This window comes from Ambystoma mexicanum, chromosome 7q (assembly GCF_040938575.1).
Source record: "Ambystoma mexicanum isolate Mex_15411 chromosome 7q, UKY_AmexF1_1, whole genome shotgun sequence".
Taxonomy (NCBI): domain Eukaryota; kingdom Metazoa; phylum Chordata; class Amphibia; order Caudata; family Ambystomatidae; genus Ambystoma; species Ambystoma mexicanum.
The window spans coordinates 557,182,015-557,205,639 of record NC_090941.1 but is presented as its reverse complement, the minus strand read 5'-3'; the positions used below and the strand labels follow the sequence as shown (position 1 = coordinate 557,205,639).

At 47.1% G+C, this 23,625-nt stretch overlaps 1 protein-coding gene across 1 annotated transcript in view; it reads right to left on the bottom strand.

The window, feature by feature from the left end:
• Nucleotides 1-23,625, bottom strand: part of VWA8 (von Willebrand factor A domain containing 8) — a 3,012,337-nt gene that overhangs the window by 336,751 nt on the left and 2,651,961 nt on the right. The window contains exon 38 of the mRNA XM_069639376.1: nucleotides 8,049-8,157. Coding sequence (XP_069495477.1) covers nucleotides 8,049-8,157 — 109 coding nt within the window. The remainder of the gene's footprint in view (nucleotides 1-8,048; nucleotides 8,158-23,625) is intronic.

Genomic DNA, 23,625 nt, shown 5'->3' with positions numbered 1-23,625 from the left:
GGCATTACTTGGTATTCGAAAAGCCCGAATTTGGTGCGGAATGCAGTCTTCCACTCGTCGCCCTCTTTTACACGCACCAGGTGGTAAGCTCCTCGGAGATCTAGCTTGGTGTACACACGAGCATCTTTTACTTGGTCGATGAGCTCAGGTATCAAGGGCAGAGGGTAACGATTCTTAATCGTTATCTGATTTAGGGCGCGGTAGTCAATACAGGTCCTAAGGTCTCCTTCCTTCTTAGGTACGAAGAACAAAGCTGAAGAGACTGGAGACTTTGACGGGCGAATGAAGCCATTGGCCAGATATTGATCCAGATACTGACGCAAATGCAGGTTCTCAGGTTCAGTAAGAGCGTAAATCCTACTGCAAGGTAGTGGAGCATTGGGTACCAAGTCGATTTGGCAATCGTAAGATCGATGGGGAGGTAAGGTGTTAGCCTGCTCTTTCTGAAAAACGTCTTGGAATTCTTGGTATTCAGATGGTAGCTGTACAGGGGTGGAGGTTGCAGAGGCCAGACCCATAGCTGGATTTCTTGGATAACAAGTTGGTTCACAATCAGGAAAAGTGATCTTCTTTGCTCGCCAGTCTATTCTTGGATTATGTGTTTCTAACCAAGGGATTCCAAGAAGTACTTGAAATTGTGGGGCCTTGATCACGTCAAACACGATTGCTTCCCGATGTCCATCCTGACCCACCAGTGTGATTTCAACAGTGGAATGCGTTACAGGCCCAGAGGCTATTTCGGTTCCATCAACTGTCGTAATTACATCTTGGGTTACTTTCGGGCGGAGAGGAAGCTTAATCCTGGAAGCCAATTCTCGGTCTATGTAATTTCCAATAGCTCCACTGTCGATGTATGCTTTTATAGCATGCAACTGCTGAGGCTGTTTTGGGTTCACAAGCACCATTGGCATGACAAAATGCGAGGTCAAAGAGTTTGTTTTCAAGCTCGGCAAGCGGACCCCTACGCTTGTCGGGCTTGGTCGTTTCCCGAACCAGGTGTCAATAACTCGTTATCAGTGGCTCCAACCACCTTCTTGGGTGGTTTAACTGGACAACTTCGAAGAAAGTGACCGGAAGTCCCGCAATACAAACAAAGTTGCATTTGTCGCCTTCTCTCTCGCTCCTTCTGCGTTAAAGGTCCTTTAACACTACCAATCTGCATAGGTTCGGAAATGTCACTACTCTTGGAGTTAACGTGGGTCTTGATGGGTACTCTGGTTTCGTACTTGAGCCGATCTGCTTTTCTATTTTGAAGTCTGTGATCAAGTTGAACCACTAAATCAATGTAGTCTGCGCAGGCCTGGGGTGGATCTACTATCTGAGCTATAACATCCTTAAGCTCTCCGCGCAGGCCTCGATGAAACAATGTGATCCTTTTATCTTCAGGCCATCCGGTTTCCACAACCAGTCTATTAAAGGTGGCAATATAAGACAAAAGATCCTGATTACCTTGTCGCAAGGATAACAGTTCGTTGTCAAGGGCCTGTCCCTGCGCGTGTCGAGCGAATAATCTTTCCATGCTGGTCTGGAAGCCCTGGAAATCCCGGAGAATGGGATCATCCTGATTTACCAATGGAATAGACCAATCGGCAGCACAGCCAATGAGGTAAGATAGTACAAAGGCTACTTTGGTCTGGTCGTTGGGGAAGGCCCCGGGCCTGCATAAAAAGTGTAAACGGCATTGGTTCATAAAAACAGCATATTTCCTGGGATCCCCCACAAAACGTTCTGGCGGGGCCAAAGGCATGTGTCCAGGTAGATTGATTTGTACCGGGTTATTCGAACCCATTGATGTAGAAGTGCTTCCGGACTCAGGTAAAGGCGTGTGTCCTGCCTGGCCCTGCAATAACCTTTTGGCCAGATCATCAGTTCTCTCCTTGGATAGGATTAGTTCCCTTCTGAGAGCGTTAGTCTCCTGGCGGGCTGAGTGCACTTCTGCCCGTAATTCCCCTAAAAGCTGGGCCAGCTGATCTGTCTCGGAAGTCTCCATAGCGCCCGGGTGGGAGATTATTGTACGGCTTCGCGTTCTGTAACGCTCACCTGATTCCCACGGAGGCGCGGCTTCGGGTGCTGATGCTTCCTTAAGGTGGGGCGCCGGACTCCAAAGATGAACAGGATGGGCCCCTCAACTCTAGCTTCTCAGGCTCGCAGGAATATCCTCCTTAGGATCTGGAAGGAAGAGCTCTCCATCCTGCTTCTGATGCAGGGGCGCGTTGAAACCCAGTTACTTCACTGGATTGAGGATTGGTGTTCAGGTAAGCTTGACTGTTCAGGTAAGACGCAGTATAAGTTCTGTTCAAAAGTTCAAGCCTTAATAATGTTCGTAGTCTTATTGCAGCAAGCGTTAATTCTTATGTCTTTTTCCCCATAGGGGCCGGGGTTCGGTATGCCGGAGATATGGCGCCGACCCGAAGTGAAACGTGCAGCTTCAGTACATGACAGGTAAGTTCGGGATGAGCGCTCAGGTAATGTCTTTGCATTCGCTCATTCAATGTCTTAGCCTTTTTTCCCCTTAGGGGCCGGGGTCCGGAAGCGGCAGGACCCGAAATGAAGTGGAAAAACCCAACGGGTAAGTTTTTAGGAAATTGAGCTTTCCTTATTCCTTTTCTCCCTCTCACCTTTGTTCTTGTCTTTTTTCCCCTAGGCGCCGGGACGTGGCGAAATCCGGATGATCGCCGCTGAAGATGGAGGCGCCTGGAAAAGGTGAGTAAAATGCAGCGCTGCAGCGCTCGTAGTGAAATGCTTTTAAAATGATGTCTTCCTTTTCAGGATCGTCGGTGAAATGATTCCGGGATGCAGATTTAGCAGGTAAGATCTTTCCTTCTCCAATTCTCCTCCTTTCTCCCTTTGCAGGTGATCCAGGGTGCTGGCAGGCGTGGCAGAAGTCAGGATGCAGGAGCAGACACGGTGAGCGTCCAGCTGCTAGGTGCAGAACATCGCGAAGCACGTGTGGCTGTTCGGGTGGGGTTTAAATAGCTTTGGGAGAAGTTCCAGGTATGTATCCTTCCACCGATCTGGTATGTATCCTTCCCCGACCACACCCGGGTGGAAAGTAGTCCCACAGGTAAAGTAGTCCCATCCAGGCCTCAAGAGGGCCTGGATGAAGCAGCAAGGTCTGCATCAGGTAAGTGTGCACCCAAGCACTTACACATAAATCCTCCTTTATGAGCCTGGCGCCTAAGGCGCCAGGACTGGGGTCCACTATGAGCCTGGCGCCTACGGCGCCAGGACTGAGTCCAAAGGGCCCCGACTTGGGCCCGCTGAGACTTCCCAGGAGTGAATGATGTCTGCCTCTGGGGTTGCTGGGCCCGGCCTGGCTCCTTAGAGGTAGGCATCATGACAATGACCCATTCCAGTATCTTAAAGAGTAGTATTGTGGGTTCTGGAAGTTAAAAGACAGAAATTTGGGGTCCTATCTTCTACCTGTAATTTAATCCCTTGCATTGCATAGTCATGGACCTTGGGGGGGAGTCTACTTTCAAGATGTCCAAAAACAAAAAAAGTATTCTTGTCTTTTCAATTTTAACTTCCACTGTTCAGTTAATTTTGTTTTCAAATATTTGTTCCTATTTTTTGTAGCTTTCACCCAGGTTAAAGGTTCCACTCTAAATCAGGCTTCAGTATCTTTTGTTTGCATGTTCTTTTAAAGCCACATTTAGTTTAGAACTCTGCAGACTGTGGTTTGTTTATTCTTTAAAGTTATATTCATTTCAGCACTTCAACATACAATTGGTTGCTTAAATTTGAAGTTCTCCTCCCTTTTGGGTTCAGTATTCAATAATTACTGGTTTGGCTCATGGTTCATTCTCACTTTATCTGTTGTTGAATTTTTATCTTTTTCACTTTAATTGAATTGCTCAGTGTTTGGAGACCTTCAAAAACGTGTTTTTAGACACAAGTGACCACTCCGATACAAAGTATTCATCAAATAATAAAGTTCATACACGCACGCACCGGGTTTCTCATGCATCAGAAACTCACAGGTCGTTTTAACAGTTTGTGCTGCAGCGCGGATCACACTGCCTTCTGCTTTTAGTATCAGGGCTCCAGCTCCTGCCCCTCAGACACTCCTGTATTGGTCCTCTAACAAAGGGGAACAAGCACTTTGAGCAAAAAGGAAAGGTGCAGCCTTCCCACACTGCTCCCTTCACCTTGTTCATTCTGCTCCAGGGAGTCACAGCTCCCAAGCCACCCTTACATGGACTGCCTCTCTCTCTAGTCCAGAGAGTCTCAGCGTCCTGATCTAGTAGGTTTCTCTGCTGCATGCACCTGCCTCCTTGCAGCTTCCCCCATCTCTCCATCTGCCACTTCTGCTGCTTTCTTTTATACACCTGCAGCCCCTTGACAGGCTGCAGGTGTGAATGTCCAATCAGCCCTGCCTGACCACAATAATAGGGACATGCCGGACCTTCAATGCTCTTAGCAGGCATCTTCCTCGTCCCAGTACTAGTGTTTTAAAAGAGCATGGTCTTCATTGCTCTTAGTTGCCTCTTCTTCGTCTCAGTACTGTCAAGTGTCAATTGTGGAGAAATGAGGGGAGTTGGCTTATAACAGCCCATGAAAGTTGGGGAAAGGTTGGGTTGGTTGTCAATAGGGAAAGAGGGACACAATGTCCCACCCAAAGGTGCCCCACTCCCAGTCCCCAAGCCCGTCCATCCAGGTGATCCTCCCTTGCTTCTCTGCCCCCAGGGTCAGTATCCAATAGCGATGGCCTTTCCCTGGCCCTGGCCACCTGCGCAGAGGATCCAAGGGGTTCAGGTGTGAGAATACCCCCAGTTTTCTCACAGTGTTTATGTTGCCATTGAGTCCACCCAAATGGGCCTCATACCCATGCAACCATAAAACACTTGTACAGGAGTGAGCGGACATTAGGAAGTAGAACACTTTCCACGTGGCTGTCTAGCAATCACACTGCCAGGTTGTACACAATTATATGAATTCAATGCATGATCCTGCTCTACATCAACACAATCAAAGATCCTGCTCTACGACATTCCTGGATGTCGTGGCAACACTACCACCTGAGACACTTAAATGGTATACACGTATTAGTGATTCACTTTGCAAAGTAAACTCACCACCCAGCTGAAGCTAAAAAATATGCATTATCTTATTCCCAAACCAATTATGCACATATGACAAAAAAAGGGAATGACATTAAACAAATTGTCTGAAATACTTGTGCTTTTTAGGCTTGATGCACTCCTTTTGGGGCATCTGATGAGATCCACAGGTTTTTGGTGCAAAGGGATGCTCATGTCAGAATTTGATCATAAAAAAATGGGCATCTGACAGATGCACAAAAAACATGTGCATCTCATCAGATGCACCATTAAATACCCACTTATGTGCACCTCTCTTGCACTACAATTTGCACATTAGGCATTTTTTGTGTTTTCTTTGTGAATTTGCCATTGCCAATGAGATGCCCCACGGTGCAGGCACATCTTTGCACCACTAGGCATCTCCTTGAGATGCCCACTTTTACAAGATTCTGGCCTTCTCAAATGCAGTCACTATCTCCCATTTTGTAGACGAGCGTCGAATTATTTCAATGAGTTACAAGGTCACCCAGTGCATGGGGCGTGCTGGTGCGGAAGTGAGTTGTATCATTTCCTGCACTAGAGTGTACTGTCCTGGCAATGTATCCAGATCGAGGACGTTCTGATTCTCCAACACAGAATGAACTGAAACAAAGCATGTGGTGCAGATTAAGAAATAAATGTAACCAAAAGAAGTACAGAGTGAGCTTCACGTCTTGCCTTTTTGCCGTCTTCCATTCGTTGCTGCAGTGCATGATTACTGCCTTCATTGCATGCAGGCTTTGTGCTCGATTGCCATGGACTGAAGATACAGAATTTGCATTTCTTTTGGGATCGCTAGTATCCTTTTCAGATAATAGCATGGATTTGCAAATGCTGATTAAATGGTAAGCTTTACAGGTGATGGTGATGTGGTATACAAAGAGAAATAAAACAAAACAACTGTGCAGAAATATAATGTCACTGAGAAGGCTCAAGGTACAACCTTTTTCATTACCAGCAAAAGGTAGATCCGTGCTTAATGTTCTGGGGAATTCATTGGCATGAAGAAACTGGCAATCATTAGGGATGATATGAAGAGCACAAGGAAAAGCCACCCCGTTGTTATTGAAGTTTAACGTTGCACTCTCTTAGTTTTGCCCAAACCTGTAAAAAAAAACATTAAATCTTGTGTGCAGCATATCTTTGTGTCTGCCTCTCCTTCTCAGCTTCATGTCAGTCTACAATCTGTAGGACCCACCTCTCCAATGTTCTACTCTGCCTGGAGAGTCAAACGTGGATTTTGTGGGCAATTTAAAGTGGTTGTGTTGCTCGTCTGTTGGAAGCCACAGTGACATTGGGTTTCAATTTACAAGCTCCTCTACCAGTTCAAGGATGAAACGTTCTTTCTTGTAAGGCAAATCATGTTCAGCCTCCATGTCCCCATTGTCAATAACCTTTCTAATCGTGAATGAGGTCTGCCTGTCATGTGCTATCAACCAAGACTGGTCCTCACCAGGCACCGACATGAACCATTCAGTTAGCGCGTATTGCACCTATGCCGATTGTCCCGGTGTACAAGAAGCTGACTTCAATGGCAATGACTTTGGTGGAGCTTATGGTGCTGACGCTAAAGAGGATGACAAAGAATGCAGGAAGGTGGGGTCATTGGAGCTGGCTCACCCGGTGACATGCTTGGATCTGAGTCTTGTGCAAGCAAAAAGGAACTTTAGAAGCCTAGCTATGTCCTTAGAGCATCAGTAAACCACAGGCAGATTTACGGAGGGGGTGGGAAGATTCCCAAAGACCTACATGCTTGCCAATAATTTAAAAGGTCTCTCATTCCTCAGGGGTGTAGGTAGCGTTGGGTGGAAAGGCCTGTAACCTGAACTTGCCGGCACTATTTGAGGTGGGGAGTGGTCCGTGTTCAACCTATATCAGGAGATATAGTGTATCTTCCTAGATGAAGAAGAACGAGTCTGAGAAGACGACTAACTCTTAAAGTAGAGTTGTTGTCTACATTTCTTCTTCTCAAATCTCTCCAAACTAGAAGCGAGGTTGGGATCCCCAGGACTTACCTTGGAGCCTTTGTTCCCATTTCTCAGAAGCAGACTTTTTGCCAAGGGCTAGGAAAACCATGGCCATGTGCACCCTCACCTCCTTTGGGTGCACAAAGCGGTACAACACACACTCATCCTTGTAATAGGTCCTTTCCAAGGCAGCACATACACATTAAGTAAGAGACAGAGACCAACTTCAATCAGCACCATTCCTTGAAGGGCTTGAAGCCCAACTTAGGAGGAGACATTGCCAGAAAAACATCAGAGCGTTCCAAAAAGATAGTTGCATGGAACTGTGTGACACGTGCGAGGGACTCTGGGTGCAAATAACCAGTGAGATCAATTGCAGAGCAAAAGCCCCCAAGGAGCTGTATGAATTCAACTGCGGAACGGCACAGAGCCAACTGGTGGCTGTACCAATCCGTTCTAGTCCAGACTGAGCCGGAGATGGATTTCAAAGATGGAGAGCCTGTGAATGGAATGTATCCATTGGAAACTTTCTTTGGCAGTAGATTCCCAATTTATATTTTTTCAGGAGTACAAAACGAATAATTGCCTTATCATTCAGAAAGGAAATGTATGCCTTTTATAGTACTATCAGTAAATTGAGCCACTTTAAAGGAAAGCAAGCCATCATATTCTGGCCTTCACAGTTTTCCTATTTTAATTATTACTGTAAATGAAAGCTCAGGATAAATACATGCTGAGCAGAAGTGCAACGAATATGTTTCGATGTCATGCCAACAACAAGCTACACTTCGAATTTCACATACAGTTTTGAGATATTTCTAAACCATAACAGAAACATGAGTTGTATATCCAATAAAATGTGCAACTCTTTAAGAGGAAGGATATGGATAGGGTCAGTGTCTCATGGAATCACAATAAATACTTTAATGATTGGTATAAATAAGGTGAAACTGCAATGGCGGGTAAGTACAAGCAGCAGGAAACTTTAAGAACCAACCTGTTCCGCCCGCCCACGTGTTTCCACCAACATGGGGTGTATTGTCAGGGTCCATCTTCCCGTGCTTTGGGGCGCTTACATCCAAATTGCTGTCTCTCTCAACTGTTATCTGAAGGAATAAATAGAAAGGTGTGCAGTTAAGTAAACATGTTTCATGAATGAAAATCATTTATATTTTGCAGCAAGTACAAATTCTTGTCTATCAGTGCTCCAGATAAGACTTTGGGACAAGAGTATTTCAATTACTACTTTTGGAACTGGTGAATCAAGGGTAATTTGAGGGAATAAAAAAGTAGCTCACATTTCCGACTATAGTTGCAATTTTCTAATCAATATTTGTGTTGTAATCCAGGGTTTCTTTTAATTGAGTAATTAATGTAAGTGAATTAAGTCATTTTTATCTTTAAGACCCTTGAGCTCATAAAAACACATTTGGAGAACACATATTTGTCACACTTTCTATTAACGCCACTGCTCTGAACACATCACTGTGGTAGTGAAGGTGGCATCAGCTCATAGAAACCTGCACACGCAGGCAGAACCATGGCAGAGATTGCGTCAGTGATCTCAAAACGAGGTTAGGTCAACAACCGTGAGACTTCAAAGACACAAGCTCCTCATTACAGCCCTCCGAACACTGAACTGGCTCCCCATCAAATGCAGGATTCAGTTCAGAATTCTATGCATAACTCATTGCACCTTTCACGGCACAGGCCTGGCAACTACCACGAGGGAATTCATCCACCGGAAGCCCTCAAGAGTCTCTTGATCCGATAACACTGCCCTAGTAACGGTGCCAAGCTTCAGTCAGAGAATTGTCCTCCTACTTTCTCATAACCAAGCCCTGAAATTCTATGCCCAGATGTCTGAGCACAGAGGAAAATCATCTACCCTTCACAAAACCCCTGAAAACCTGGCTATTCATCTGACACCAGCCCGACACCAGTAAAATAATAACCAAACTTAAGCACCTTGGAGAAACCTCAACCAACAGATGCCCATTCTTGGTAACATCGATCAGACAGAACCTGCTCTGCCTAGTTACAAATATGTCACAGGCCTGCATACAATGCATCGGCCAAGCACTATTGGAGAAGAGACCCATTTGGGCCAGTTTTCCTGCACCCTGTGCAGTAGCACCTGGAACGGTAAGTGCCATATGGAATTACCAATAACGATCTCAGACCCAAATAACTGGACACACTCAAAGAATATGGGAACATGCTACTTTATTATCAGGTCAATAAAGTAGGGCAGCCTGGTGAACAATGAATCGTAGTCCACACACTCACAATAATAATTTGATTATATAAAGGCTTTATACCTCAATATACATCAGCTATGATGTTATCCTACATGGCAAACTTTAAACAACTATTGACGGGAGGGATTGGTTAAGGGGACATATGTACCTATAGCAAATATAAGTGTTAGTATCATTATTGGATGCCCCTTATCTGGTAAGCACACCTTGAAGTACCTCTAAATACTTATAATACTGATTAATAGCAGAATAACAGCAGCAGATTGTTTTCTACAACCAATACATATCACACTTCTACATAGACCCTTATGATTGGTTGGCATTCTCTCCCAACCTTGGACTTTCGGCTTGTTAGCAGCACGTAAGCAAAACGAAACTCAGGTGCAGAGAACAACGTCAGACTTCTATCCACTTGCCCAGTTAGTCCATCATCTCGCATCAGTCAGGCCCTAAGCCAAGGCCTCTTCTTTGTAGTTGACCTTGCAGACTGTTATTTTCTCTGGTACTTTCAAGGGAATGTAGGTATGCCACTATCTTCATGTGGAGCTTAGTGAATAGGCCTTGTTTCCGAGTTCTGAATCACGTGTGCGGAGACCACGATTTTGTCCATTTCGACCTCTTATTTAGTGCTATTTAATTCAATTAGACTGGGTGTTATGACTCCTCTTGGCCTCTGGAGACTTGGTTGCTCTACTTCACATATGCTTTCTGCATCCTTGATTGTCCAATACTTGGCACTTGCAGATGTTTTCTTCTTTGCTTAATCTAAGAGAAATATGTCCCACTTACATGGCTTATCCTCTTGATCCCTTTGTGCCTTGCAGTTATTCCTTGATGTGGCATCCTTGATCCCAGGGCAATAGATATTCTTTGTTCCTCACACAAAGCTGCTTTTCCAGCACTTCTTAGCTCTGCAGACCTGGTTTATTTCTGAGGTGGCTTGGTTGCTTTCAACACGAATCTGGCCATTCATCTTTTCAACATGGCTGCTCTAATCAAGGTATATTTTCTTCTGTAGCAAGCTTCTATATGTCTCATCTACTTTGCTTTTCTGCGTATGTACATTCACTTCATCTCGTCTCACTTATTTCTTTGGTGCACTTGATTTCTTCATATTCGATTACATGTTTCTCTTATTACTTCAGTTACATCTTCATTATTTAAGTATTTGCATATTATTTTGGTGCGTCTTTGTGCCTTCTCTTCATGATGTCACTCTGCCCTCGTCTGATTTCAGTTACAGCTCCTCAATGCCCAATGGTGTATGCAGACATCCTTCCACTACGTTAGTGCGAGGATATATTTGATATGGTTGTCTGAGTGCATAACGTCTCTTGTATCTTCGATGTGGTATTGGAACGATATCTAGTGTCACATATAATGCTCACTTACTGTTGTTCCAGTATGACAGAGGTGAGGGGATGTGAACTAGAAAGGACATGTAGACCTGCTTCTCCACAACCCTTTAAATGGAATTATTATTATGATTAGGGTATTCATTCATTGAGTGCGGACCTAGCTTCGGGAAGCAACAGAGTGCTTTACAATCAGAGGGGGAAGAACACAGTGAGGGAAGCAGAGAAAAAAGGGAGCGGGAAGCTAAAAGGGGAGGGTGGCCAATTGGCAGCAAGGGGGTCGGGGACAGCAGGGAGCAGATCACTGAGTTTCAGGTAGGGTGGGGAGTGCAGCGTGTGTGGACCTAGGTGTTAAGGAAGAGCCATTCAATGAAGAGGAAGGACTAGAGCTATTTCCTGAACTGTAGAAGTGATGGGGCAAGTCTAATGTTGATGGGGAGGAGTTTGCAGAATATTGGAGCGTAGACAGTCCTGTCTTCTGGTTCTTTGCTTCCTGCATGGTCGTAATTCAAGTCTGCACATTTCCTTACGTCTGGTTGATCTCTGGCTTCTAGAGATACTGAGTTTCTCAGTGAGATAGCTTGAGGGCTTCAGGAGGACAGCCTTGTAGATGATGCAACAGGATTTGAAGATGATACAGGCTTCAAGTGGGAGCCAGTGCAGTTTGATAAGGGTCGCAGTGATGTGGTTGAATTTGTAGAGTCCTTTAATGAGTCCTTGCTGCAGCATGCAGGACTCATTTCAGGGGTCCCAGGGTAGTCACAGAAGTCCATCCAAACGGGCATTTCCACCATCCAGATGGGAGAGGACCAATTTTTGGACAGCAGACCTTAAGTTGTTTTCTGGGATCAAGGGCTTGATTTTCTGCAGGAGAGAAAGGTGGTACCAGGCCGTTTGTGTCTTCCTTGCTATGTGCTGTTTGAACGTGAGGTGTCTGTTGATGTTGAACCCAGGGGACAAGAGGTTCATGGCAGAGAGCCAGCTCTGGATGTCAGGGTGGTCAGTGTTGTTGGTCAGCAGTAGGAATTCCGTCTTGGAGGGGCCGAGCTTCAAGTAAGCAATGGACATCCAGGACTGGATCAATGTGAGGCAGGCCTTGAGTCTGTGGATGTCTTTGACGGAGAGTATCTTGAGGTAGATCTGTGTGTCATCTGCATATTGGTGAATGTGGATGTTGTGTGGTGAGAGGAGGGTTCCAAGCAGCTCCATGCAAAGATTGAAGATCACAATGGACAGGATGGATCCTTGCAGGACGCCACATGTGATGGGTAGAGTTGGTTATCTGGAGAATACATTTGTACCAACTGTTGGCGGTTCATAAGGTAGGATTTGAACCAACTGAGGACATTCTCGCTGATTCCCATTTGGCGATGTAGATTGTCGGTGAGTGTCTGGTGGTCTACTGTGTCAAATTCTGCTGAGAGGTCAAGGATAACTAGGAGGCAAGGATGGCCATCATCAAGTATTTTAAGGGCATTGTCGATCACCTTGATGGCAGCTGTTTCTGTGCTGCATCCGAGTGTGAAGCCAGATAGGTAGGACTGACGGAGGTTATTGGCTTCAATGTGTTGGAAGAGTTGTGCGGCCACTGCTTTCTCATGGATCTTACCTAGAAAGGGGAGATGGGTAATGGAATTCGAACAATACCCTCAGAAAAATACCACAGGCCTGCACACAAAGCATCTGCCAAAAAACATGGGATATCAGACACATTTGGATTGATCACCCTGTACCCCAAAAGTGAAACCGACACTACCACTGTGCTGCTCCCACTCGAGGCTGCAAGTGCTCCTGCACAGCCCATCTACATGCTGTTTTTGTGAAAGGTAAGCCCAGCTGGGCCGGCATTTATTTTAAAAGAAAAAAAAGAAAGAAAGAATGATTTTGTGCACAGCGATTTGCGCACCATAATGCATCCTTACCCTGTTTGGCTTTGTGCTGCAGCTGCTTGCTGTTCTTCATTTCTACTGTGAGCCTGCTTACTGTGCCTGCTGACTGGGCCTCTGCCACGAGGTGCTTTCGAACTGCACCTTCCAATATGGCTGCCTGGTCTCCTGCCCTCTACAGTGCTGGGCTGCCAGACTGCTCCCTCCTCCTGATTGGTCAGGGCCCTGCATTTGTGGGCCAATCAGGAGCTGGAAGGCATAACCTGGCCCCTGACTCGAAGGCCCACAATCAAAGGCCCTGTCTGTGTCTGTCTGGGCCGGGGAGGGCCTGGAGAGCCACATATTTACAACTCCAGCTATGATCCATCCCCCAGACTAATTCCTGGACTGCTACTTAGGTACCTCTCACAATACCTGCAGTCATGAATGTGAGTTTGGCTGACCTCTATTTCTAACTCTCCTGAGAAATGTTCAGTGCTGTTCACCTCCTCCATCATCATCTTATCTAACTTAATTCCTTTCACTGCATGTATTCTCTCATTTGTGTTTAGCTACACTGGTGAACCATCTGCATTGGACTGTTTGCTGCCTTCATTTAAAGTCGGATTTGGGGTGTACTTTTAAAGTCGAATTTGGGTGTTTTTGCTTTCCTGTGCAGCATCTGCATTGCATTGTTTTCTGCCTCCATTTGTAAAAAAAATCCATTTTCTGTGTGTGTAGTTTTTACATCTCTGTGCTATTCTTCCAATGTATTTATATTCCTGCTCAATTTCACGTAATCCCTCTGACTCAATCTACTAGGCCTCCTATGAGTTTAGCCAGAACTTTGCAGTACTCTCCTCCCTCTTTCCTGGTCTAAAACATTTGCCCTCCTATGGCTCTCTCCATCTCTCCTCTATTCTCTAACTGCTACACTATCACCTATCCCCCATCTCTCTCAAAGTCCGGAAGGAAAAATCACAAAAAAGATATCTTGAGTGCAAATCCTGGACTTCCCATTGCAGACACCTAAGTCAGTGCTTCCTCTATAGAGGTATTCACTGATATCCTTTTCGCTGTCCCCTTTCCTGATCTCTGGCCCCCATCTCATCTCCACTCTCTCTCCCTCCCCACACTCCTCTATTAACAGTTGCAGCAAGTGGGAAGTCCTCTTGGCTGGCTTTGCATCCTCTTGTTGCTTTGTTAATGTTTATCACACTGGCACTGTTCTGGTTCAGGACCCACAACCCAAGCTCCTTCTCTTTGACCGCATCTTGCCTTCTATCATTAACTTCCTTCCTTCGCCTGTATCTCCCTCTTCTACTCTCTCTCCCCCTCCTCTGAATGGTGTACCACGCCCCTGTAGCCCACCTCAGAAAACCTTCAAAAGCACTGTGCACCTCCACCTGGCGACCCTTAACGTCCGCTCAGCCAACAAATACTGTGCTGACATCCGTCTCCTTCTTGAAAGCATTGACCTCAGCATTCTCGCTCTTACCAAGACTTGGTTCAATGCCAGTTCAGTCACTGCCTTTGACTCATTCCTTCCTGACGGCTTCAAGATCATCTCCAAGCCTCGACCTGACTGCCCTGGTGGGGGAGGGGTTTCCTTAATCTAGTTTTGAAAGCCTGGTTTGCAATTTGGTCACCACTCCCACCTCCACCCTGACTATTGCTACCATCTACCAGCCTCCAGGCGCTGCCTCCCTATTCCTCTCTGAATGGGCTGACTTCTGCTTATCTTTACTTTCTTCCACTTCTAAAATTCTCATCCTGGGCGATTTCAACATTCAACTAGACTCCCCTGGCTCTGCAACCACTCTATTCACTGATCTATGCTCCTTGCTTTCCCTCTCCATTCTCCCTTCTGGGCCATCCCACACATCTGGACACACTCTGGATGCCCTCAGTCACTCAGACCTGTCTCTCTCCCCCATTAGTCACCCCTCTCTCCTGGTCCGACCACTCTCTCCTCTCCTCACATCTGGGTCCCACTGGCCCCCTGAACGCCCCTACACACCATCCTCGTTCACTAACACTCGCCCGATGAAACAAGTGACTGCGGCTGCCTTCGCCACCACCCTCACCTCTGAGCCTACCTCTGACTCTGCCCTCAGCAACCTCCATCTTTCCATCACCAACACTCTTGACATTCTTGCCCCAGTCATGAGGATCCGTCTGAAACCTGCCTCAAAGCATAACACCTGGTACGACAACGAACTTGCAGCCCTGAAACAAAAGTGCAAGGCAGCAGAACGGAAGTGGCTAACCTCAGACTCATCCTCTGACAAACTGGCCTGCCGCCTTCTCCAAAGGCAATACAGACTCACCATCCGTACAAAGAAAAGAGCCCACATTCAGGCACGGGTCTCCGGTGCATCCAATAACTTGGCTGAACTTTTCAAAATCTGCAGGGAACTAGCCAACCCCTCAGCAGTCTCCTCCTCTCCTCCTTCCCAGGCCCTCTGCAATGCACTGGCCTCATACTTTGCCACCAAAACCCAGGACATTTTAACATCCCTTTCTACACTCCTCACAACCCATCCCACAGCCCTACCCTCTCCTTCTCTCCCGTCACACCTGAGGAAGTTACCAGAGTTGTCAGCTCCATGAAGGTCTCTTCTAAACAGGTCTCCCCTTGCTCATTCAGGACCATCAAGGTTAACATTGGCTCTCTTGCCCCTGCGCTCGCTGATTTCTGTAATCACTATTTTATCACTGGATCTTTCCCTGCCTCCTTAAGCACTCGCTTGTGCGCCCACTCCTGAAAAAACCTTCCTGTGCCCCTACCTGCCATCACCCCCTTCCTGGGGAAGCTTCTTGAGAAGCTGGCCTTACCCCAACATAACTCTCACACTGACGTTGTTGGTGGCCTCTGTGACCATCAATCTACATTCCGAGCATCCAGAGGCACGGAAACGGCTCTTCTGAACACCTGTGAAGAACTGCTCGCATATACTCTACGTGGCTTAGTACACACCTAGTATTCCTAATAGTTCTTATATACTTCTGATAGGTAGAGGGGTGCCGGGGAGAAAAAACAACCCTGACACTGCTCACATCTCTGGACTCAACCACCCAACTGTCCTTATCCTTCTTGATCTCTCCTTTGCATTTGACGCAGTTAACCATTCCATCCTCATACAAAGGCTCCATTATACACTTGGTATCTCGGAACGGGCACTGGATTGGCTGTCCTCTTCCCTCACTACCCACTCTTCCCAATTCATCCTGGGCCCCTTCTCCTCTCCTACTTCCATCTCCACCTATGGTGTCCCCAGGGCTCTTTAACATCTACCTTGCTCTCCTTGCACGCCTCATCTCCTCCTTCTCATCCAACTTCCAGTGTTACGCAGATGACACCCAGCTTTCTTCAGACTCCTTGCTGACCCTCCTGCACCCCTGTCTATCTGCCATCTGGTCCTGGTGTGCCTCCAATGATCTCTGCCTCAACGCCTGTAAAACTGAGATCCTTCCCATAGAGACCCCTGCTCCCTTTTTCTTCCCCACACTCTGGCCTTCCTCCTTGGGCTCTCCCTCTGCTCCTTCAACTGAAGCCAGAAACATTGGAGTCATCTTTGACTCCTCTCTCTCTCCTTCCTCCTCACACTCAGGACATTGTCAAGAAGTCCAACTATCAGCTCTTCCTTCTCAAAGCAATTCTACCTTTTCTCACTTTTCCTCAGAGGCTCAATGTGACTTAAGAGCTAGTTCTCTGTAGACTTGACTAATGTAATAGCCTCCGCCTGAATCTTCCTTCCTTCTCTTTTTGAGCCCTTCAGCTTATCCAGAATAGGGCAGAAAGACTTATCTATGGCCTTAAGGCCAGGAACCACATCTCTCCTGCATTACAAAGTCTTCACTGGCTCCCAGTTGCTGCACGGATTAAATTCAAATCCCTCTGCATCATCCACAATGCTGTCTGGGCCCGTGGACCACACTATCTTCAACTTTATCTCACTAAATACTCTCCCTCTAGACCTCTTCGCTCCTCTGGCACCAACTGTGTGTGTAAAGCGGTTTTCTTAAAAGAGGGCAGTCGGTCGCTCACTTTCCTCTGCAGGCTCCCAACTTTAGAATAGACTTCCCCTACCCCTGCGCCTTGAGCAGGATATTCTCAAATTCCAGAAGTTCCTTAAGACTTTCCTCCTCCTTCCCTCCTTCTCCCCTCTGCTAATACCACAGTTGCTGAATCAGAGTCCTTGGCCCGTATGCCTCTTCTGTGCCTTGACCTCTCACACCAATTCCTCCCAGCTCCTTTCTATCCACAGCACTTTGCATCTACACACCCTTCACTCTGGAGACTCGCACTTACTCCTCCAGTGGCCCAGACCGTGTAGCACTCAACATTCCTAGCACTTCGTCCATGGCTCACCCACGAGCTTGGACTCCCCAACACTTACCCCCTCTTCCCTCTTGCGTTCTGCACTTGCACATTCTGAATACGTACAAGGCATAGGAGGTTTGTCCCTCTTCCCCCTCTGCTCTTAATAGCGTGTTGTAATGTATTTCCCAGCCTCCCTCCTTCCCTGCCATGTGGGCGCTTTGAAACAGTATATTCTTATTGTATAAGCGCCTAACAAGAAAACAATACATAAACGGCAAGACCTCTTCATCAACAGAGATCACAACCAAATACTCTAATGACCCCAAATTGATAATACTGAACCAAAAGATCCATTCTCGTTAAACCGTTCCATTTCCCCTCCCCCATAACCAACTGATGTCTTCATCTCTCACTTTGCACTACTCACACAATCAACCCTTGCACATGGCAGTAGGGTGCCTACAAACAAGCAAAGCAACGACACTTCTCATTTCTCTAGGCCTGTCACAATCCTGCCACCATCAGTGGCTAAGCAGCTCCTTGCAGCTCTGACTTCAACTGTTCGATCTTGGGCTCTACTCTCTGGATAAAGCTCAAACCAAAGTTTCACCACCGCTACCCACCTAGGATCATACCAACACTTAGGACTCGGGTACTTCCTGGCCTCAAAACATCCAAACCACACTTTTCCAGTGTTTCCCACTAATAATGCCCTCCCTCTTTTCTTGGAAGGCTCTAGGCATCGAGGATGCCAAAATGGAGCAAGTGTGCTATGCAAGACCACTTTACATGACTGTACATTGTTGTTTCTCCCCATTTAATTTTCTGGAGAAGCGACATGGTCAAGGCGATCGGGTTGGACGCCTCTCTTTGAGGCCCTTCAGAAATAGCACAAGCAGACATAGCGCAGGTGGACTAACTCAATGTGGAATGAAATGCTGCCCAGAGGAATTTCCATGGATCAAAAAGGGTTGGATCAATTATTTCTTTTCATCCACCAATTTCTTTTTCATAATTATTTTTGGGCATCCCCGGCTCAAGGCTTAGGCCACCTATGCAGCACAGGGTCTTGCGTTCATGCGGGTCTCGCAGCCCTCGCTCATCTGCATCGCCGAAAGAAACATGAAGAGAAGGATGCTGTGAGCCCAGCATCTCTCCAGAAGCTCCTGGCATTCGGGTCCACAATTTTCGAAGACATCTGTGTGCTATCAGCAGCACATTCTAGTTGGAAGCCCTTTATTCGTGGTGGACAGCAGCAGAGAACAGTGCACATTTGACTGACTTGTTCTCTGGGCAAGCCCCTCTTATAAAAGTGGATGTCTGGATGATAAGAACTGATTGCCACATTTGCATCTGAACCCCCGACAAAGCCCCGGGTCAGCTACCCAAATAAGTGGCTTTAATCAACAAAATTAAGCCGTGTCAAAATTAACTAGGCCCCCTTTTAAAATGTCAAGTTTATTTCCATGATGGATGCTTATTTGACATGAACAATTTTTTGGTGCTTTTTTAGGAACTTCAAATGTTCTGAGCTCACGCATAACAGCAAGCTGCAGGTCTGTGTCAAACACGCCCTACAGGCAGGTGTCCTTATCACAGGGTGTTTTCTTCTGTGTCTTTAAATCTTCAAAGTGTGAACTGGAGGGGCAGTTTCAGGCACAAACGACTTTGCATTCGGGCACTTGTAGGCTTCCATTCAGAACACGGAAAGCAGACCTACAAGTATCCTCCTTTCCGTTAACATAGCTCTATAAGGATGTATACAGGTCAGGTTTGCAAGTCATCTGTATGTTCACTGGGGATGGCTTTGTAGCGTCCCAAGATCCACTTGAGAATCAAAGGCTATTGTCACTCCCCTGGTATTTGGGCCTCCTGCCCCTGGGAAATTCATAAGTCTGCTCCCCTGCCTGGTGATGTCATTTTCTGTGATGACAATGTGTGTGCAAGTTTGGGGACGCCAAATGTATTTACACATGGCCTCGTAAGGCCTTACGTTAAAGCCAAAGGACCAAATATACCTCAGTCTCCAGGGTCAGTGAGGTATTGCCCCAATGCCGTGCCTGCTGACACAGGTAGAGGTGCATAACATTTACATGTAAAACAATATTATGTAATTTTGTATAGGCAGCTTCTGCTATTTTCGTCACCAATTGGTACTAGATAAGATAGATACGTGTGCCAAATGTGTGCCACTCACGATTAACAGCCGGCGATCAACTGATAAGGCTCCCACTGCAAACATGTCCAAGAGCCGTCTGTCACATGGTGTGATGGACAGACTACTTAGTTTCGACTCTGCCCTCCTTTCTCAAGGAAAAAGAATGCCGCCTTCAGGCCTTTCTCCAGGTTCCACTTAAAAGACTGTAGCAATGCCTGTGTGAATGGGGGGGGGGGGGTTCAGGACGCATTAGTGCGAAAGTGCAATGGACTAAAAAAAAAAGAACCCAGGGCCCAGCAATGCTAATGGTTTTAAAAAGTGTTGTCATACGCCGACCGCCATTTCTCACTCGTGGAATCTCCTTACCCCATTAACTTTAACTGCCCTTGGAGGCATTTGCGTCTACGTATTTCAGAAGCATTCATGCAACCCCCCGCTGATGAGCTATCTGCTTCCATACACGTAAGCTCTTCTGGCCTCTTACTTACAGCACGTCTTCCCAACTAGCCCTGTCAGTCCAGAATAGAGTCTGGCCACCCAGAAAGCCCGCTAAAGATAGCCAGGGCCCGCCAGGCTGCACTCCCTGTCACCACTTCAGCGAGTGCCGTTCATGTTTACGCTCACAAACATTGACGTCATGTGGTAGCCGCGGGTTCATGCCTCATTCTTTGTGAGAATGTAAAGAACAAATACGCCTTTGAGAGTACTAGAGGAAAAGGAGAACTCTGAAATGTGCAGCTAAATATAAAATGGCCTCTGTTCAAGACAGCCTACACTAACACAGGCCTGAGGTGGTGTGCTAATGCCGGCTGAAAAACATGCAACTCTCATGATCAAATACATAATTTTTCAGTCTCTAGTACTGCTAACTAGGAAACTTACTAACATGTCATTTGTTATTGCAAGGCCCATGTCTTAGCTCATTTTCTTGTCTGCATGGTGTGTACGTGTCTCCTTTCCATGTTTAGAATGAATGCCCAGGTGGGGGGCAGGGGGAGAGGGGCAAAAAAGATAGGTTTCTGTTCTACCTGCAGCAAGCCACCCCAACGTATGATTCTCCCCAGGCCTCAAAATGTACTCTCGCCAGTAGGCATTGTCTAGTGATAACTGACTCTTGGCGTGTAAGAAATTGGGTGCTTTGTGTATGTGTAGAATTGAGGTGGCGACTGACTCTTTATGGCTGGCCAATAGCTTGCAACTTGCATTGTTTCATGAAATGTTTTTAATTCAACAGCCCAACATTTGGTAAACGTTGCATTTCGACAGGATTGGTTTAAAAACTTAGGCCATTTGGCAGTTTGCCCAGCGAGAGATGCACCACTGTGTGGCTTTTCTGGAACTGAGACACCAGGTTTATTGAGAAATATGAGGTGAGGTTTCTCTGTGCTGCTTCCAGTAGGTTCCCAAGATGGCCTCCGCCGGCAGTGGACCACTGTGGATGAGCGCTCTGTGGGACCGAACGATGCTGATTCCCTTCTCCCAGGTGCTCTGTGGGAAAGTCGATCCGTGGACCGGATGCTTTCTTTATCCATAGGCTTTTGTGAGAAGCCCTCTTCCCTATGGACCAACATGGCAAAGGGCCAAGCCAGGGGTGTGTGCCAATGCAGTCACTCCAGAGGTCCAGAGTGGGCTACTGTGCACTCCTGGGTGGTAAGAGGTGCGCCCATCCTCCGATTTGCCAGGCTGGCAAGCAAGTCTTGAACAGGTACAGGCATGGCGGCATCTAAAAGCCAGAATGCCCCGGTGTATCCAACGTGGGTTTCTACCTGAAAACTCCTATGTTATCTAGTGGGAGGCATGAGCTCCAGCCCTACCTACCATCCAAATATGAGAGCTCTGGGTATATGTATTCTCCTTATGCTTCATCCCAAGCAGAATGTTGTTTGGTTACTTAGGTTGCCTCCCCTGACACTTCCTCCGATACCTCACCCCCATGAGCAACTCCCAGCCAATGAGTAATAGGGAATAACAGAGTTAAGGTGAGAGGAGTGAACCCATGATCTACTGATTATTTGCCTTGTAAAACCATAAGTGAACATACCTTCTTGAGAACCAACACACACAAATGAGAATCCTGCTAGAAAATACTGACCAATATGACTAGCTCACGTTGTGCTGGAGTCAATTGGGGCCGGGCATGTAAAAACAACGCCACCTTTAGGAGGTTGTTTCCCTTTGACCACCATTCCAGGTCTCAAAAGACTCTTGCTGAGACCGGAAGACCTAAGGTGTGTCCCTGAAGCTGAGCCACAGACAACTGATGAGCAACTGCAATGACCTCACTTGTAGCTGGGCCTCTGGCACTAGAAGAGTGCAGAAAAGCTAAGGCAGGAACTCTTTCCTGTAATTGGAAGACGTGTACCATTGTATACATGTTTGCTACTCGACCCTCGTGTGGGAAGGCCTTGCCCAGGCGAATGTCCAAAACCGCCCGATGAAACAGAAAGACAAGGATGTTGCGAAATCTGAGAATTCTTGAATTTCAGGAAGAAGCCCAAGCTGTGCAACAGGCTGCATGTCCGGTAGAAATGTGCCGATGCCTGGTCTCTGGAGCGAGCTCGGATTAACCAGTCGTCCAAATAGGGGAAGACATAAATACCTTCCCTTCTGAGGGTTTCCCGAAGAAAGCGTGAATGGTAGAAGCTTGAATTGATGGCTTTGCCCCAGTGTGAACCTCACAAATCTCCTGTGCCTTCGATGGATCGGTATATGGAAGCAGGCGTCCTTTAGAACCAACAAGATGAGCCAGTCCTGCAGGCCGAGTGCCTGAAGGATCTGTGCCAGAGTAACCATCCTGAACTTGTCCTTGAGCAGGTACAGCTTCAGGAGGTGCAAGTCCAGAATGGGGCACAAGCCCCCGTCCTTCTTCAGCACCAGCCTCAGCCTGTTCTAAAGCACCATTTTCATTTAGCACAACGGGCTTCCTCTAACAGGAGAGGGTCCATAGGCAAGTGCTGGGTGGACACAGGATGGTCCGTAGGGCTTTGAGGAAAAGGTAGGACATATCCCAGGTGAAAGATGTGTGAGGCCCAGGTGTCGGAAGTGGTAAGATTCCATTCTGTGAGGGGATGAGTGCAGAAGTCTGCTTCACAGAGGCTTTGCACAGGGGGCAGCAGAGGGTACAGAGGAGGTAGACAAGCCCCCTCTCAGAGAACCTCTGCCCCCTGTTAGAATGGCACTCTGGAGGCCTTTGCAATGTGGCTTGACCCCTGCCCCTCAGGGCGTAAGGAGCGAAGGGAGGAAAACCCCTAGCCCTGCCCATGGGAGTCGCAAGTTGCTGTTGTTGGACCGCCAGACCTAGTGACTTGTCAGTCACTTTGGAGGACTGAAACCTTTGAAGGGGCTCATCAGCTTTAATCCCAAATAAAATGTTGCTATCCAATGCCATATCCAGGAGCTTTGCCTGTACATCTGAGGTCCTCAGCAAAGAGTGTACCCTCAATACTGTCCCTGTGGATATAGTCAATTCCAAGCCATCTTTCATAATGGCCTGTAAACCTTCACATATTTCCCTTTCTGAGATATAATCAGCCGCCTCTGAAATGGCTGACCAAAGACCAAAAGAAAACTTGGCGAGGGCACAGGAGACATTGATGACTCTCAGACTCAGGCTGGCTTAACCAAAAATCCTTCTTCCCCTGTCTGGGGGTAAGGATGGAAAAGTGGAAGACTTAATATTAGCTGTGGCCATCTGGACCAAAAGACTTGCAGGGGAAGCATGTCAACCATCATACAAGGCGTTGGAAAGCAGTTTAAGTTTTACTCTGAGTCAGAGCAGTCGGAACATGTCAAACTCTGGCGAAGTGTCTAACCCACTTGTTTCCTGCAGATCAGCTCTGAGGTCTTGCAATTTACCATCTTGTCAAATTTCGCAGGGAAGTCCCTGAACTCCCTGGGGCAGTAAGGTTCCATCTTGAAGGGCTTAGCCCCACCCTCATCATAAAGGTCCTCCCTGTGGGACATAAACGTACCCCTATGGAGAGGGCATTCTCCAGAGGGACCTCGTCACCGGCCAGCACCTGTGGTGTTGTGGAGGAAGGAGTTGGAGCCAGAAGACTGACGTCAGAAGACAGAGCAGCACATTGACAGGTCCTCACCGGTAACAGCCTTGGGCAAGCCTAGAGGTGTCCTGTCACAGACTTTTGTGGAGTCTCTGCTGGCTCTATCAAGTGTTCCATTGGCGCCTTTGGTGCTAAGGTCGACGCCTTGGCACCATGGCCAGGGGCGGTGCTGGCACAGGGGCCTTGTTGCAGATATGCATAATCTTCAGCCAAAAGGCCTCCCATTCTTCCGAATGGGGTTGGAAAAGATACCTGTGGTGACCTTTCCTCAAAGGACACTCTGAAGTGATGACTCCTCTAGGTAGAAGAAGAAGAATGGTGTTTTGAAGAGCTGCTGGCTGACCGGGAGCTCTTGCTGTGGTGCTTCTTTTTGTCCTTACAGACTGGAAACCGTTTGGTTCGATAAGCACCACCCAGTGACCTCAAACAGGTCCGTCGATCACCCTTCTCTTTAAGAAGGAAGGCGAAAAGATTCACTGCGCTTTCCCAAAGCGCCTTGAGGTGCATCGACTGGCACAACCCACAGTCCTGCATGTAGTTATCATCA